The sequence below is a fragment of the Tupaia chinensis genome, unplaced genomic scaffold (assembly GCF_000334495.1).
Source record: "Tupaia chinensis unplaced genomic scaffold, TupChi_1.0 Scaffold000495_1, whole genome shotgun sequence".
Classification (NCBI taxonomy): Eukaryota; Metazoa; Chordata; class Mammalia; order Scandentia; family Tupaiidae; genus Tupaia; species Tupaia belangeri.
Window position 1 is genome coordinate 1,177,943 of NW_006160007.1, and position 18,251 is coordinate 1,196,193.

The 18,251-nt window shown below is 44.4% G+C and overlaps 1 protein-coding gene across 5 annotated transcripts in view; it reads right to left on the bottom strand.

Annotated features, from left to right (window-relative positions):
• The window catches only part of MYOCD (myocardin), a 134,840-nt gene that overhangs the window by 38,307 nt on the left and 78,282 nt on the right, over positions 1-18,251 (bottom strand). For all 5 annotated transcript variants that reach the window (XM_006156501.1, XM_006156500.1, XM_006156503.2 and 2 more), the window contains one exon: positions 2,416-2,591. In XM_006156501.1, coding sequence (XP_006156563.1) covers positions 2,416-2,591 — 176 coding nt within the window. The remainder of the gene's footprint in view (positions 1-2,415; positions 2,592-18,251) is intronic.

Sequence of the window (18,251 nt, forward strand, 5' to 3'; positions counted from 1 at the left end):
GCTGTTTTTCAAAAAAAAAAAAAAAAAAGTTCTCTTTTTTTTTTTTTCCATTGGAGACAGAAAGAGACAAGCACGTCCCACCTCCATCAGTTTCAGCCAGTCCAGACCTCAGGCACATGCATGTGTGATGTGCTCAGGGGGTCCTGGGACGTGAATCTGCACATTTCCCACGTGAGTCTGGTCTCGTTACTGCCACGCTGCTGCCTGACCCCCGTGTAGTGAGTGTTTTCAATATAATAGCTGCTTTTAGTCCACTGGACAAGCCCTGTGAGGCCAGGAGCATGAACTATTCCTAAAGGGAAGGGCTGAGGTCTGGAGGGCTCTCTTCAGAGTGGGTTTATGGTAGCACTAGAGCTGTGAGAACTCACGTCCGCTTCCACTCCGTGTCTCCTTTCCTCTCACATGTGGATCCCCGACCCCCCCACCACCACACATCTGTCAATGCCACTGTGCTAGGCTGAGAAAACACCCGTTCAGTCTGTGTTTGGCTTCTAGGGGTCGATTCTGTGGCTGGCAATGCTCTGTAGTGTTCCTGGAGACCACACTGTTCCCCAGCCTCGTCCCTCCTCTGTCAGAGTAGACAACCGATGATGGCTGCCTGGAGAGGACTGTGAGCTCAGATGGGAGGACATTCCCACAGTGGCCAGTGCTGCCTCTGGCCCAGGGTGGGCACTTACTGCATGGCAGCTGCTATTGTTGCTAACCGCCATGACACTTCATAAGTGTGCTTGATGGGGATTTGCGAGGGCTAGTCTCCCAGCACAGTGGTTAAGTGCTGTGTAGAAGGAACCGGATCCTACATGGTCAACCACGGTTCAAAACCCAGCCCTGGAGGCTTGGAAAATATGCTGAGCACATGTTTGTACATGCCCAGGATCCTGATGGGATGAAGGAATGGAGGAAAAGGGATTATAGCATGACTAGGCCCCAGTGCAATGGTGGTTCTTTCTGTCTCTCTCTCTCCCCCTGCTGCATGAACTCCTCCTTTTGGCATATTAAAAAAAAAAGAAGGTATTTTCATTATATAACTTTTTTATTTTTAAGAGAGATTTTTGCTGTAAGGTATGTGCATTTGTCAGAGAGACAGAAAGAGATAGAGACAGAAGGCAAGAAGTTACCCCCCCAGGTGGGATGGCCACACTGCAATCACTTCTCTTCCATTCTCCTCTCGGGATTTTGGGCATGCATGCATATGCACCTGGTGTGAGTTTTAAGCTGCCAGGTCCGGGACTGGACTGTGATCGACTACGTGGGAGTCCAGCGATGTAACCATCACTCCATCTGCTGGTCCCTCTCAATATACATCTTAAGGGTTTGTGGATTTGTCCAGAAAGTCATGAGTGCTGTGTTTGGGTTGGGACTTGGTATGTGGAAATCTACTGACAGTAGATCCAAGGCAAGTCCCCGACTCTCATGTGGGCAATCAGCATTTCCTTCTCCCAACTCCTCCAGAAACCAGTGATAACTTGTCAGTGTAGAGAAAGACTGTGGACTCTGAAATCAGCCCTGATCTACCATTTTCTCTTCTTTTCTTTTTTTTTTTTAGAGAGGTTTTTGCTATAGGGTGCATGTACTCACCAGAAAGACCGACAGAAAGCGAGAAATCACCCCCCCCGGGGGATGGCCACACCACAATCCCTTCTCCTCCATTCTTCTCTCGGGATCTTGGACACACATGCAACATACCCTGTGTGAATTTAAGCTACCAGGTCTGGGACTCGAACCGTAGTCGACTACTTGGGAGTCCAATGGTATAGCCATTACACCAACTGCTGGTCCCTGCTCTAGCATTTTCCAGCAGGAAGGCTGTATTAGAAAGCCATCTAATCTCCCTGAGCCTCAATTGCTTTGTCTACAAAAATGGAGATTAAAAAGTATAAGGGGAGGGGTCTTCAAAAAGTTAATAAAAAATGCATACTCGAAATAAAAAAAAAAACTACATAAGGATTTCAGTCTTTTTTTAAAAAACACCAAAATAAACTTGTACTTTAATTCCATTTTCGCACAAATGTTTTGCGGTTCCCTTCTAACTCCTTGGCAGAGTCGAAGTATCATGTAGTTCTGGGGAGCTGAATGTTTGCTGGAGTATTTTGCCTCTATCTACAGATCCCCAGGTGGGGCAGAGTGAGAAGAAACACCAAAATGATGCTCCCTCAGGGGTCATTTCTAGGGTCTTTAAGCCAAACCAAGTGTGGCAGTGTTCATCTAATTTAATATCATTATTTTTTAATTTGACCACAGAGACGTAGAGACAGAGAAAGCAAGAAAGCAAGCTGCCAGGTCTGGGATTTGAACTTCGGTCAGCCACGTGGGAGTCTAGTAACTGAACCACCTGCTGGTCCCTGGCAGTGTTAATTTTAAGACTCTGAAAAGATGATAGACAGAGATGCAGGTTTTTTTTTTTTTTCTTTTTACCTGGGTTGTCTCCAGACCACCGGCCAAAGGCGTCTCCGTGGCTTTAGCGTCTGTGGGGGATCCCACTGAGCCCTGGGGGTCTTCGCTTCGAGTCTGGTCAGGAGAAAGCCCGTCACTGCTGCTGTCCTCTTCAAAAGCAAAGGCATCTGCTGGTTTGGAGAAGCTCACCTGGTTACCTGAGGGCGTAAAACCCAAGCGCTGGTCAGTGAAGCATCCCAGGGCAAGTGGGGGGCGCTTCGACGTGCCATATCCCTGCTAGACGCACACATTCGTCCTCCCACATTCGTTCCCAGTTAAGAGTGAAGACACGCCTCCAATGACCCGGTTTCTCAGATATGGACTCCATGCAAGAACTTATGCTTATGAAAATGGCCTTTTCGGCATGGTTGAAAGATACATTAAAGCTTAACAACCTGTGTTATTGCTCTCAGGTTTATACGTTTCTTTATTTTCTTTTTCCTTTTTATTTGGCAGAGGAGGTGTGAAAGCACCCCCTCGATGGGTCATGGCTATACTGCACTTCCTTCTGCTTCATGTTGCCCTCCTTTCGAGATTTTGGTTTGGGGCGTGCGTACACACACTCTTGGCATGGTTTTCAAGCTGCCAGGGCTGGTACTCCTTGGCCATGTGTGATCTGGCTCTCTTGCCTTAAAAAATTTTTTTTTAATTATTTTAAGTGTTTGCCATAGGGCACATGTGTTCACTGGAGACACAGAGAGACAGTGATAGGAAACGTAAGAAATCACCACCCCCGCCCCCGGGGAGATGGTCACACCGCAATCCCTTCTCCTGGGATCTTTGGGCATGCACGCACATGTGCCCGGCATGAATTTCAAGCCACCAGGTCCAGGACTCAAACTGCAGTTGGCCATGTGGGGGTCCAATGCCTTAACCACCATGCGACCTGCTGGCCCTGCTATGTGACTCTCTTAACCAGTAGGCTATAGCACCAGCTTTATATCCTCACATTTCTTTTATGTTTTCAAAACTAAGCTGGGGACGGTGAAGGGAAGAACAAGTGATGCTGATGCAGAATGAGGCCAAGGGAGAATGCAGTAGAAGGCTCCTATCTCCCCCAGGTTTTACAAGGAGACATAGACTTGAGATGACAGTCTGCCATTTGCATCATCTTCAAACATAAAACAGGGCACACGGCACAAACTGTTTAGCGAGCTCTGCGAAGACAAATAAGCTAGGACAGCTACTAAGTATAAATTCCCAAACGTCAAAATTAGCTATGTCACCGGAGTGTCCCAAAGATCCATTCAACTAATGCATAACTGTTTACAAAAGCTATAAATGTGTCTCGGAAACTTCAGCCTAACCCTTATTTCCCCACCACCCCCGCCACCCCCCTGCCCTTGGATTTTCTTTCTTGCTTCTCATATCTTTGTATCTATTTTGGAAATCCTCAATGACACACATGCTGAGACTCTTCTCAGCAGCCTCCATGGGCTTTCTTGGGAGACAAGATAAATTGACTTGGGGAGAGAGATTATCGAACCAGATGGGACTACGACATCCTTATATGTCCCTTACATTTTTTTATTGCCAAATTTCATCTGGTTTATTATCCATCTGCACAGTACACAATGTGCTGGAGCCTCCTGCCCCGATTCCAAGCACTGCTCTTCTACAGGAATTTAGGTATTATCAGGCGATTTTCCAGCCTGGCACTCTGCAATCGCACTGACAAGAACTTCTGACTTTTGCCTTGTGCAGATAAGAGAGAGGAGCCCCTGCTGGGGCGGTTGGAAAGGCAGCGAGGAGTTGGAAGTAATGGGACAAATGTGGCTCTGGGCCTGTCACCACTGCCACTGCTGGTATCTGTCACGGGCTCTCACACAGACACGCAAGTGTCAAATCAGGAAAGAGGCCAGGCAAGGACAGGGTGAGTGGGCAGCCCGCCAACCTGGAAGGGCTGGGCCAGCAGCATTTCTGCTCCACAGGTGTTGCAAAAGGTCATTACTGGGGCCAGCAGTTGATGTGGTGGTTAAGGCGCTGGACTCCCTCATGGCCAACTGCGGTTCGAGTCCTGGACCTGGCAGCTTGAAACTCAAGCTGGATACATGCATGGCAAAATCTAAGGAAGAGAATGGAGGAGAAGGGATTCTGGCATGGCTATTCCCCCAGGGGATGATTTTTCACTTTCCTTTGCTCTCTCTCTCTCTCTCTCTGGCAAGGGCATATGCCCTTTGACAAAAACCCTAGGAAAAAGAAAAAGGTCATTATCACTTTGCTCTGATTACAAAAGTATTATACTTATCATAAAATTCATGCCATATGAAAACAGCTAATATACATAATCTGTCTACCTCCTGTTAATAATGTGTTGTTTCTTCTAGATTTAATTCTTTTTATTTTATTTATTTATTTATTTATTTATTTTGAGAGGTTTTTGCTATAGGGCATGTGTGCTTGCTGGAAAGACACAGAGAGAGAGACAGAAAGTGAGAAATCACCCTCCAGGGCAGATGGCCACGCCGCAATCCCTTCTCCTCCTTTCTCCTCTCGGGATCTTTGACACACACGCACACACACACCCAGCATGAGTTTAAGCCACCAGGTTCGGGACTTGAACTGTGGTCAACTACATGGGAGTCCAACAACATAGCCATTACGCTAACTGCTGGTTCCTTCTAGATTTAATTCTATGCAGCTAGCAAGACATAGACACGTATAAAAGCATTTCATAGATATATGTGAAATACATCCTGAAACTTGCTTTTTTTCCTTCTCTCTACAGAGTCTTGGAAATCTTTCCATGTGAGAAAAAAAAGATCTTCCTCATTTTTACAAAACAGTATTCTATTGTAGTGATGGGAAACTTTATTTTCAAGTTCTTGCCCTTGTTTAAAACAATAAAAATTTTTGAAATGATAGAAAAGCACAGAGAATAGAATAATGGTATAGTACAATTACATATAAAGATTTCTCATACTTGTGTCAGAAACCTATTTATTTTCTAGCAGGGAGGTTTCATTGGGTATCTGAGAAATGCCAACTTTCCTTCGAGATCAGAGGTTATTCTTTGTTTTTTTTTGCATTCTGGTCTCAAACACCTCTTCCTCCATTTCAAGAGTCCAGAGGTAGCTCACACCCTTCTTTTTTTTCCTTTTTCCACAGCAAAACCTGGTCTCTGTCAACATCCCTATGTGCCATGTTCATGTAGTGTGAATGGATTTATGTAGCATTTTTCTTTCAGATTGTTTGCCCGAAATTTTTCAAGGAAGATCCTCCCGGTTGCCTCCATAAATATATTGGGTCATCGGAAAAGTCATGGTGCATTTTTGCCTAGAGAAACACAACTTTTCTGATGACCCACTACTTCCATTGTCAACTCAACCCAGAAATTTCTTTAGAAACTATATTTTCTTTTCTTTTCTTTTTCCTTTGTTCCAAAATTCCTAGTAGAGTGTGCCTGCACACATGCAAGAGAGAGAAGGAGAGAAGGACAGAAAGAGTCTTAACAGGGTCTGGTGTCGCAGAGAACCCCCTCCTCCAGCCCGTAGGGATCTTGGGCATGAACATTTGTGTCTGACATGTTTTCAGTTGTCTGGGCTAGTGATATGAACTGAGGGCAGGCATGTAGCTTCTGCATTGTAGCCCGTTACATTTAGACTGCGTGATATGAACTGAGGGCAGGCATGTAGCTTCCAGCATTGTAGCCAGTTACATTTAGACTGAGCCACCAGGCTGGGCCTAGAAACTATATTTTCACCGAAATTTTAAGTCTTGCTTTATTTGTAAAATTAAAAGTTTGTGTCTGCTGAAAGGATTACGTGTATTATTAATTTTTTTTTTAAGATGAGGTTTCCCTACGTTGCTCAAGCTAGTCTTGAACTCACACTCTTCCCACTTCAGCCTCCCTGAAATGACAGGTGTATGCCATTGTACCTGACCTACAGGTTGGACTGGTAATTGAATCCAGGCTTCAGAAGAGCACCGTGGCTTAGTACTGGGCACTATTATAGTTAGGCCTGAGGATTATATGTATCATTGACAGCCAGGTAGGCAAGGGAGTAGGTGGGTGGGTGGGTGTTAAGCATACACCAACCCAGAAATTAAGCATTGTTATTGGGACCCCGTGGGCATATATCCTGAGTCAACATGGTTCATATTATCAGAGAATCCTGCTTGTGACTCTGTTAGTTCCTCAGTCTTCTCTGTGCAATAGAACCCCCTACTTGCAGGCTTTGTTATCACGTCTCCCTCCTTTCCATAGCCTGAGTGGGTATGGGTCTTTCTATGGTCTGATACTTCATGTGACAAAGACTTCACACATCTCCACACAGAGTGTCACATCGAAAATGCGTACAGATTAGGGAAGAAATGACCACACTGAAAAGTTGGTTAATCCAAGTTTCCAAAGTTTCTCCAAGAAGGGAGGCAGAGAATGGTTTTTCCTCTTAGCCTCCAACGACCCCATCTTAATTGTTCCAGGTAGAGAGATGGCACATGACAAAAACAGCAGTTAGTACTGGTAATTTGCCGAACAGTGGCAGCAATTACAAAAACGGTCAACTTTTGTTAGGCCTCATCATGGGCCAGGAGGTCATCTCTGGTTTGTAGATAGGGACATTGCATGTTCCAATCCACCCAGTTATTTAGAGCTTGAGTTAAGATTGTTGTTCCAGCTTTTGGATCCTCAGAGCCACTTGACATGGGGGGTGAGGGGACAAAATCAATCTCTTTCTGGAAGCCATTAGGAGAAGCCATCATGCTGGTTAGGGAACATTGCCAGCCTGGTGTGTTGTGAGTAACAGAAAATGCTAAAATCTCTACTTTTTTTTATTTGCACATATCATGTACTAAGTACATCTTCATAATTCTCCAAAATCTTTTTAAGAGAGATTTTTGTTATAGGGTGTATGCGCTACCCAGAGAGACAGAGAGAGACAGAGAGACAGAAAGCAAGAAGTCGTGCCCTGGGGGGATGGCCATATGACAATCCCATCTCCTTCATTCTCCTCTCAGGATTTTGGGCATGCACACACACACACACACGTCTGGCATGAGTTTCAAGCTGCCAGGTCCAGGACTTGAACCACAGTTGACTATGTGGGAGTCCAGCAATGTAACCATTAGGCCATCTGCTGATACCCCAAAATCTTTTATTTGAGTGTTTTGAGTTTTAGGGACTGGATGTGAAATACTGATTTTGAGGAATGAAGAAGACAGGAGATTCTGAGAAGGGAGCTCATGATAAATTTTATTTGGGTGAAAGGAATGTAGAAACCATGTGATAGCCCCAGGAAACCAGTTCTCCCTTTCTACTTAATTTTTTTTAAGAATTATTTTATTTAACTCTATTTATTTATTTGAATTTGACCAGAGAGGGACAGAGTGAGAAAGTGAGAGGGAAAGTGAAATAGCAAACGCCAGGTCCAGGACTGGAACTGTGGTCAGCCATATGGGAGTCCAATGCCCTTAACCACCACACCACCTGCCAGTCTCCCCACCTTTCTACTTTGACACCTGGTGTTTGGTGGTCTCAGGTTGAGGCACTAAAATGATGTGGGACAGTCTAGAAGTGAGGTATCTGGAATGAAGGAGTAGGGGGCCAGTCCCCTTTCCCAGGGCTGGATGAAACTTTCTTTAATGATTTTGTGCATTTCCAGCCTTCACATTTTAAGAAGGGATAAGCCAAAGCATTATCTGATAAGACATGGTGAAGAGACAAATCCCCGAGAGAGGTAACCTCTGTATCTTCATGGGACACAGTCAGAGAACTCCCGGAAGACTAGGCTGCCTGGTGAGTGTCCCTGGTGGTTAGAGGAGGAGACAACGATGTGGAATCGTCCAAGAAGTCTCCTGAAGGAGGTGGGATTGGATGAAGGCCGAGATATGGTTACTGTGAGCAGGACAGCAGGAAGGGTGAGAAGGGCGAAAGGGGAGAGTGGGAGAGAAACTGCACAGCGTGATTGGCAGAGCTGGGGCAGGAAGGGGAAGAAGATGTTCTCCTCACCAGAGGCCAAGCCCTGGAAAAGCAGCCTCTAGGAATCTACTTCATCAAGTGATGTCAACCATTTAACAAGACTTGATTCAGTCAATAAGACCAAGAAGTCGTAAGGGCATGCAGCCATAGGCAGGGCTGTTGTCTACACCCAAAGAAACAAACAGGGATATGTCAAGCCCCCAACTAAGGCTCCTTTCTGAAAAAAAAATTTTTTTTTTTGTTTTGAGAGAGATTTTTGCTCTAGAGTGTGTGTGCTCGCCAGAGAGACAGAGAGACAGAAGTGAGAAATAATCCCCTTGGGGGGATGGCCGTGCCATCCGTTCTCCTCCATTCTCCTCTCAGAACTCTGGGCACACACACACACATGCATACACCTGGTGTGAATTTAAAAAAAAAAGTTATTTATTAATTTTATTTATTCATTCGTTTACTTTAATTTGATGAGAGAGAGAATGAGAAAGTGAAAAAGCAAGCCACCAAGTCCAGGACTCGAACTGTGGTCAGCAGTGTGGGAGCATCCAGCATCTTAACCACCACGCCACCTGCTGGTCCCCCCCGTCTCTCCCATGTGAATTTTAAGCCACCTGGTCAAGGACTCAAACCATGGTCAACTACGTGGGAGTCCTGTGATATAACCATTACACTATCTGCTGGTCCCTCCTATCTGAATTTAAAAAGCCCAACGGGGCACCCAGTGGCGGTCCAGGCTGAAAGAGCCTGCCATGGGGGACCTTCCCAATCACCACTTTTGCAGAGTGTGAGTGGTTTGGAGTTGCCACTTCCAGGGCAGAAGGCAAGGGCCAGGGCAGGGAGCCCACAAACACTACACATCTAGGTCCACGCCTGTTGGTAAGAGAAATTCGAATAGCACAGGGGACCCCGAGAACAAATGGCAGTGGTGTCCTTTCAACATGATGCATGAAGGGACTTCAAAAAGTTCGTGGAAAAAAATGAAAATCGGTGCACATTTATTTTGGTGCAAAAGATTTAGAAATCCATGTGTAGTTTTTTACAACATACATTCTCCATGAACTTCCTGAAGATGCCCTCGTAAGTCATGTTCCACGTGGTTGATAAGGACTTGGGGTGTGGGATCAGACACATTTGGGTTCGTCTCTGGATTCTACCTCGTCAGCGGCAGTGTGACTGTTGGCAAGGTATGTCACCTGAGCCTCAGTTCCCGTCTATGAAATGGGAATAAATGATAGCTACCTCCCAGGGTTTCGAGGGTTAAACAACATGCGGAGGGCATTGAGCGTGGTCCCGGATGCGGAAGTGCTCCGTAGTTCCTAGCTGTTGTTATTGCTATTGTTTCTGGTAGGAGCATTTGTGTCTCAACACTGGTAAGAACAGAAAGACCACCCAGGAGGGCACGTAGCTTTGCAAAGGTCAGTCCGACACCAGAGCCAGGCACGCTGGTTTGTCCTGAGATGTTCATTCTGGGAAAGCCAAGACAGCTTTCCTTGGAAAAGGAGGAGTGCGGCAGGGAAAGGCCAGTCCAGCACGTTACTCCCTCTCCTGCGTGGTTCTGGCCAGGCTCAAGCCGAGAGGGACAAAGGTCACCTTATCTGGAACAACCAGTCTACCAGCTTGGTCTTGCGTCCCTGGGCCCCTGCTCCAATCTCCCAGGACAGGAGGCTGGCTGGGAGCTCTGAGAGCAGTGTGCTGGCTATTGTCCCTGCAGACTCCACAGGCAGTGTGATGACAAGACTGCTTTGGGACACCCTGACGTCAGCCCCCGGCTATGCCCACAGGGATGGTTACGGGCACTGGCCCCTTGGGGACCTTGGGCTGGCCAATCTGCACTTCCTCTCCCCTGCTTGGAGCTGATTAGATGAGTGGGTCAGTCTTACTTTTCTCTGCAAAAACATTTAAAATTCCAAGATTACAAGGAGATAACTGAAGTCCTGGTTACCTTTCCGCTAGGACCCACACTAAGGCTGTGGATGCAGGAAGTAGAACTGCAAATGCATCTCAGTCTTATCTCCTGACAGGTTCGCACAGTGCTGTGCGAGAGCTATTTTAGTGCCTGCACAGACCACCTCCTAACAGCCTCCTGAAAAGACTGAAGCAAAATCTATTTTTTTTTAATAGAGATTTTTGTCTTAGGGCGCATGCACTTGCTAGAGAGAGAAATAGAGACAGTGAAAGGGAAAGTAAGAAATTGCTCCCCAAGGGGGACGGCCATGCTGCAATCCCTTCTCCTGCCGGAATCTTAGGCACGCACACACACACACACACACACACAGACACGCGCGTGTGCTTGGCATGATTCTCAAGCCACTGGGTCTGGAACTTGAACTGCAGTCAGCCATGTGGGAGTCCAGTGACATAACCACTATGCCATCTGCTGGCCCCACCTAAAAATATTTGAATCGACTCAGTGTGTCATAGTCTACAGACTTACTGGCTTGTCTAACCGAAGTCAGAATTCACTGCTCTTACAGGCCATCGGATGCCTTATTAGAGCAAAAGATGGGCTTCTTAAAACATGCTGCCAGAGTGCACTCAGCAGAGACAGGAGGAAAGCGAGAAAGCACCTCTCAGGGGAATGGCCATGCCACACTTCTCCATGTCTCCCCTTTTTCTGGATTTTCGGCACACACATGCACATATACCCGGCATGTTTCTCAAGCCAGTAGGCCCAGGACTCAAACTGTCCAGTTGCTTCAACCACCCCATGGGCTGGCCCTAAATGGATATTTAAATGAATAAAGATTCCTTTTTTTTAAATCCCTGGCACATTAGAAATTTACCTTAAATCTTTTTCCTTGTTTTAGTTATTTCTTCCATGAGTATGTATGTGAGAGAGAGAGAGAGAGAAATGGAAATGAAAAGAGGGAAAGAAAGAGAGAGAGAGAGAGACAGAGACAGAGACAGCCCCATAGCAAGGTCTTGATGCCGTGCCTCACCCCTCACTTCAGCTAGCCCTGGATAATGGGCATGCATGTGCCTGGCATATTCAGGGTCTTCCCGTGTGAACCCAGAACCCTCCCAAGTGGGTCAGCTCTGCAGCACTGCTGAGCCACTGTCTGGCTCCTAAAGTCTGATACGTGATGCTGGGACTGAGCACGTCAGGAAAGACGGCTGACAGTGAGCATAAACGTTTAGCTGCAGCAGCTCTGTAGCTAATTCTCTAGGGACAAAGACTCTGTTCCATGTGAACTAAAGACCCTTCAGCTGTTTCTCCTTCCTCTTCTGTAAGATGCCACTCAGCTCCTCTCAGTGCCTCATGCTGCCCCTCAGGTTTCTGTCCCCCATTCCAGCACTCCACGCGGGAATGGCCTAGGCACGTCTCAGGGGAGCCTAAGATGCCCTTAATGAGGAGAAGCCTTTCTCTGCACCAGCCTGTGGACAGACCTGAGGAGCCACTTTCCTGTCTCAACACTCGCCCTTCCTCCCTGCCATGCCCACACAACCCAAAGCCACCAGCTCCCTGATCCTCTTCTCCCCGCCATCCTTCCTTTCCTCAGAGCCATCCTTAGAAAAGAATTTCCCTTTTGTCTCTGTGCTTCTTTCCCCCAAGGATCATTTGCACTTTGGACATTATTTCTCATTATGGAAGGACAGATTCTGTCCATGAGAAAGTTATGCCAAAGCAAATTTTTCTTTTTTATGCCAAAGTACACAATCCTACCATCTGGCTTAGAGCCAGGGTTATTGTCTATTTGTCTGAATGAATGATCAGAGTGTATCAGAGTCTCTGAAGCATGGCCAGTTTCTGAGTAACTAGGAGTTTTTTGTTATGAAGGCGAAGTATGGGGAACATAGGTGAGCAAAGACCAGTGCAGAATCTCTTAGAAATAGAAGCAACAAGGGACTAGCAGGTGGCATAATGGCTATGTCCCTGAACTCCCATGTAGCCGGCCACAGTTTGAGTCCCAGACTCAGTGGCTTAAACTCATGCTGGGTGCATGTACGTGCATGCCCAAGATCCTGAGAGGAGAATGGAGGAGAAGGGATTGTGGCGTGGCCATTCCCCTTGGGGGGTGATTTCTCGCTTTCTATCTTTCTGTCTCTCTCTTTCTGGCGAGCGCACGCACCCTATAGCAAAAACCTCTCAAAAAAAAAAAAAAAAAAAAAAAAAAAAAAAAAAGAAAAGAAAGAAAGAAAGAAATGGAAGTGACAACTGGAATTGGATAACTTCTGGGCCAGTCCTGGAACATCAGAAATGTTGCTTTCTGTAGTAAAAGGTTAGTGCTATAAAAAGAACTAATTTATCTTTGAAAATACTGCTATATGTTCTAAATTATGAGCTAGACTTCTTTTTAACTTGTTTATATTTTGAGAGAGAGAGAGAGAGACAGAGAAAGAGGTACCCTTGAGAGGGTCTCCCATACCACGATCCCTCCCACACAGACTGTCAACCAATAAGGATCATGCATGCTCCCGGTGCGTTCAGACCAGCTCATATTCTGAACTGAAACCTCCCATATGGCTCCAGCATCATGTAGCCGTGTCCAGCCACCTGCACCAACATGGCTGGGCTTTGAGTTCTTAAAATTGGCTAAAAATCTGACTCAGGTGGGAAGCCTGGCCCAGTCTAAGAAAACCATGAGACTATTTTAGAAGGTGTTTGTCCACTGGAGCTGAAAAACAGGGCCGTCCTACTGTTTAAAGAGTTGGGAGAGCCAGACTGGGTTGTATTTTCCTCACGCCAGAAGTCAGGCATCTGGGCAATATTCAGTCTTCTTAGAAGACAAGGGATGTTCACAACAAGTGAAGAAACGACTTCAATGGTCAGCGAGAGAATTACCAAGTTAACAAGAGGCCCCTGGGGGTCTCAAACTGTGAACTATTAAAGTGATAATGACCACTCATAAGCTGAACAAAGTCATGTAAACCCCGGGATTAATTTCTGTTCTCACAAATCACCACTCTCATGTAACACCATGTTCGTTGCATTCAGAGTTCTGGTCTGATTGGTGGCTTTCTACAAAGATGTGGGCAACCGGGGGCATTTTCTGAGAGGTGACCATGAGGTGGCCCAAGTCCCACTTTCCTCCATCTCACTTTAGCATGATGACCATATGCTTCAAAGCTGAAATCTGAAAAACCAAACTGACCGAGAACATAAATGTGCAGGTTGGAAGTGGGATCCATGACTGGCACCCAAGAGGAGAAGGGAAAAATTTGGTGAGGTTAATCAGCTGACTGTAGAAGGAGTGATGTCTGGGGATGAGAACAAAATCCCAGGGTGAGAGTGGTGGGCTTCTTTGTCAAAATTGTCCCTTTATTATGTTGGGAGAGGGTCTAGATTATTGTATTTTAGGGTTGGAGAATTGTTGGTCTTTAATGAAACTGGGAGGGAGGGAGGGAGGGGCACAATGACTGAGTAGTTCTTTCAGAGCTTGGCAGAAACACAGAAACACAGCTGCAGAGAGAGCTGGAACATGTAAACACGTCTGGAAAGGCACGTGGATAGAGGAGGGGAAATATGAGAGGGCTTTGACAAGTTTGTGGAATAACTGAAATATAAACCAATTTGGATACAAAAAGTTTGAAATCCTTGCATAGTTATTTTTTTTTAAGAATTATTTCTTTAGTTTTATTTATTTATTATTATTATCTTTAAATTTACTATAGGCACATACACTCACCTGAGAGAGACACAGAGAGAGAGGGAAAGTGAGAAAACAAGCCACCAGGTTCAGGACTTGAACCATGATAGTCCATGTGGGAGTTCAGTGCCTTAACCATCACGCCACCTGCTGATACCCCCTAGGTTTTCTATGGTTGTTGTTGTTTTTGGTTAATAATGTCACTGTGCATGAACTTTTTGAAGACCCCTTGAACACAGATAATGATATGCAGTACACCCACAATCCCTGGAAGTGCTCTCTCTACAGCTGGCCTCTCAGCAACTCCCTCTGCCTTTATGACATTTCATATGATGCAGTCACCTTGACCATAAAACCCAAATGCGCCTTTGAACCATCACTGCAAAAGAGGCTGATGCGTGAATTGAGTAACAGGGGCTCGACTCCTCGATGGATGTCATGACCGTCAGCTTCTGAATTTTCCTTGGATTAGATCAGCCTGTATTCTCTGCCTCTTTCTCCAGTCATTTCTTCTGTTTAATCCCTGCCTCCATCCTAAACAATACCCCATGAGAGTCTCATACTGTTTCTTTTTATTTTTTTTGAGTGTTTTTTTTTTTTTTTTTGTTATTGGGCATGTGTGCTCTCCAGACAGACAGAGAGAGACAGAGAGACAGAAAGCGAGAAATCACTCCCCAGGGGGGATGGTCACACCGCAATCCCTTCTCCTCCGTTCTCCTCTCAGGATCTTGGGCATGCATGCACACGTGCCCGGTGTGAGTTTTTAAGCCACTGGGTCCGGGATGTGAACCCTGGTCGACTATATGGGAGTCCAGCGACATAGCCATTACGCTAACTGCTGGTCCTGAAAGTCTCATACTTGATTCTCCTCGCTTGTTATAGATCCACCATGACTCCCAATCACTCTCCTCCAGGGGCACTTAGGATTGTTCGTGCACCGCACCACTTCTGGTTTTATAGCCCTTTCACCTTGCATTACGATATACGACTTAATTATTACGTTTCGTCTACTGTCTAGGTCTTTCCCACTAGCATTTCAGCTCTGTTAGAGCAGAAATCTTTGTATGTTTTGACCAGTGATATATCTCTAGAATTTAGAATAGCATCTGGCAAAAGGAATATGATACTCAGATGTAGAAGAGAGAACATCTGACCTAGAAAAATTCACCAAAAAGTCTGAGAAAATAACCCCCCCCAAAATGAGAATAACACACGAGTAATGCTAGATACCAGTAAACACCCAAACATCCATATCATCGTTATCCCAGAAGGTGAAGAAAGTAATAAGGGCATTGATAATCTATTCCATGAAATCCTGGAAGAAAACTTTCCAAACCTAGAGAGGCGCTCAAATATCCAGACAAGAAATACAAATGATCCCACATAGAATCGACCCAAGAAGATCTTCCCTGAGGCACATCATAGACAGATTGACCAAAACCACAGACAGAGACAAGTTACTAAATTGGCAAGAGAGAAATGCCAAATCACGTTCAGAGGCTATCCCATAGGGCTAAAGTCAGACCTCTCACTGGAAACAATGCAAAGAAGGAAAGAATGGGAAAATATATTCAAAATGTTAAGTGAAAAACAATTTCAACTGAGAATACTATACCAGCAAGGTTATCTTTCATATGGGAAAAAAAGACATAAACATTCTCAGATAGATAAAACCTCAAAGAATTTACCAACTCCAGACTAGCTCTCTAAGCAGTGCTGAAGGGAGTGCTATACCAGGAAAACTAAAGTCAGACACACAGAAATAAGAGTACAAGAAACAACCAAGAGAATGGCCAGTGTAATGGTAGGGACAGGTCCAGAGTTGAATGTTACCATCCAGAGTTTAAATGGAAACATCAGATCACAGTAACATTGCAAATTCAATAGAAGAGCTAGCGCATCAGGCCAATGTCAGATCTCTCATAAAAAAAAAAAACAAGCAAGCAAGGAAAGAATGAGAAAAATATATTCAGTGTTAAGTGAAAGCCAATTTCAACCAAGAATACTATACCCAGTAAGATTGTCCTTCATATGAGAAAAAAAGACAAAAACATTCTCAGATGAACAAAATCTGAAAAAATTTACCAACGCCAGACCAGCTCTCCAAGAAGTGCTGAAGGGAGTGCTATACCAGGAAAACTAAAGTCAGACACACAGAAATAAGAGTATGAAAAACAACCAAGAGAAAGCCTAACAGTAGGGACAAATCCGGAGTTGAATGTTAACTTCCAGAGTTTAAATGGAAGGATCAGATCACAGTAACACTGCAAATTCAATAGGAGAGAGATTAATTACATAAGGCACATAAGACTGAACTGGTGAAATAGAATTTTGGGGGCTTTAGACTAAAACATTACTGATTTTCTTCGATGCTTTGATTTCTATATTTAAGGATTTTTGTCTTCTCTTGAACTGTAGAGAGGTTCATCTACCTACTATTTGAACTGAATCCTAACCTTTTCTCTGGCTTTAAGTTTAAAGCAAATTTCTCTTAACATTTTTTTTTTTTAGTTTGATCTATTAAAACTAAAACCGTTTTTCTTGAAATTAAAAAATGGAGTGAAAATACCTATTAAAACCTATTTAATGACTGCAGTAAGCTATATAGTCTCAGTGAGGTGCTACTTTATAGTATGTTCACTTTACTCACTGAGGATTATACCTAAAGTCAGACATAGTTTCTAATATATATATATAAAATCTGTACTTGCTATTGAAGTCTTTAAATTAATTAAGTCTTTAGTGAATCAGTAAAATGTGAAAAAAATAAAAGGTATGGAAAACAACTGTACATACCAGAGATGGTGTGGGAGAAGTGGGGGAGTTGGCAGAAGGTGAGAGGTGGGGAACAAGGGGAGGGAAAGCAGAATACGTAAGAAACAAGAAATAGAAAATTATTTGTTGATGATAAAATGTATGTAATATCATTGATTGAGTCAAAGTACAATGTATACTAGATGGAAAATATCATTTTGTATACTGTATGCTGTAAACAAAAAAAAATTTAATTTCATATACAAGATAAAAATGTATATAGGTGGGACCAGCAGTTAGCGTAATGGCTATGTCGCTGGACTACCATGTAGTCAACCACGGTTCAAGTCCTGGACCCGGTGACCTAAACTCACTCCGGGCGTGTGTGCATACTTGCGCAAGATCCCAAGAGGAGAATGGAGGAGAAGGGATTGCAGCATGGCCATCCCCCCGGGGGTGATTTCTCACTTTCTGTCTGTCTCTCTCTGTCTTTTTGGCGAGCACACGCACCCTATAGCAAAAACCTCTAAAAAAATGTATATATGTTATAGATATATTTATATATAATTAAAGGTATTTGAATCATGGAATATAGTATATTATACTTTATAATATATGTAATTTATATAAATTCAGATAACTTATAATCTTAAACATATACTATAATTAATGGAACATGCCTAAAAATCATATATAATTTGTTATGAGTATTCTATTCATACTCTAAAAAAGATATTAATTATATAAAATGTTAATATCATGAGGTTGCCTTTCAAGTACTAAACAGTGCACCAAATCAGAAAAAAATAAAGCAGAAAACAAATTTCTATTACTTGCGGATATGCAAAATATCCGTTTCCCACATCAGCAATAGTCAATGCAACCTGACTTTACAAAACAGCAACAGCAGTGAAGTTTGCTGAGGGAAACAGAAGCAGACTTGAGTTAGTGAAGAGGGGTCCTGTATTTCTGCCTTTGAAGAATGAGAATATTTGTAAACACAAATCTGCTGTAAGTTACTTTGTAAAATCATTGCAATCCCAAACAAAATTCTCATGTAACCCAAACTGGCATGTGAAATCTGCTGTAGCTCTCGCTCAGAGCCAGCTGGTGGCGTAGTGGTAATGCAGTGTTCTGTGGTGCTGCACCCACATGAGGAGGTCTCTGGTTCACATCCCGTGGTCTCTCGGTGCCCGCCGGGTGTCTGTGTGCATGTACAAAACCAAAAGGCAAAGGATGAACTGGATGTGCAGTACCTGTGACAGACGGAGGATCAACACTTCCCCCTATCTACAGTAAATAGCATGTATAAAGCAGTAGGGAGCGAGGGGAGGGACACGCACAGGAGGAAGGAAGAGAGAACCACAGACCGGCAGTAATGCACACAGAGTAATACACTCTCACCATCAAGCGAAGAACACAGATTAGAAGGTAATCTGTTGGGGCCAGCAGGTGGCATAGGGTTAAGGCACTTAGATCCCACATGGCCAGCTTTGCAGTTTGAGGCCTGGAGCTTGGGAATCATGTGGGATGCATACGTGCCCAAAATCCCAAGAAGAGAG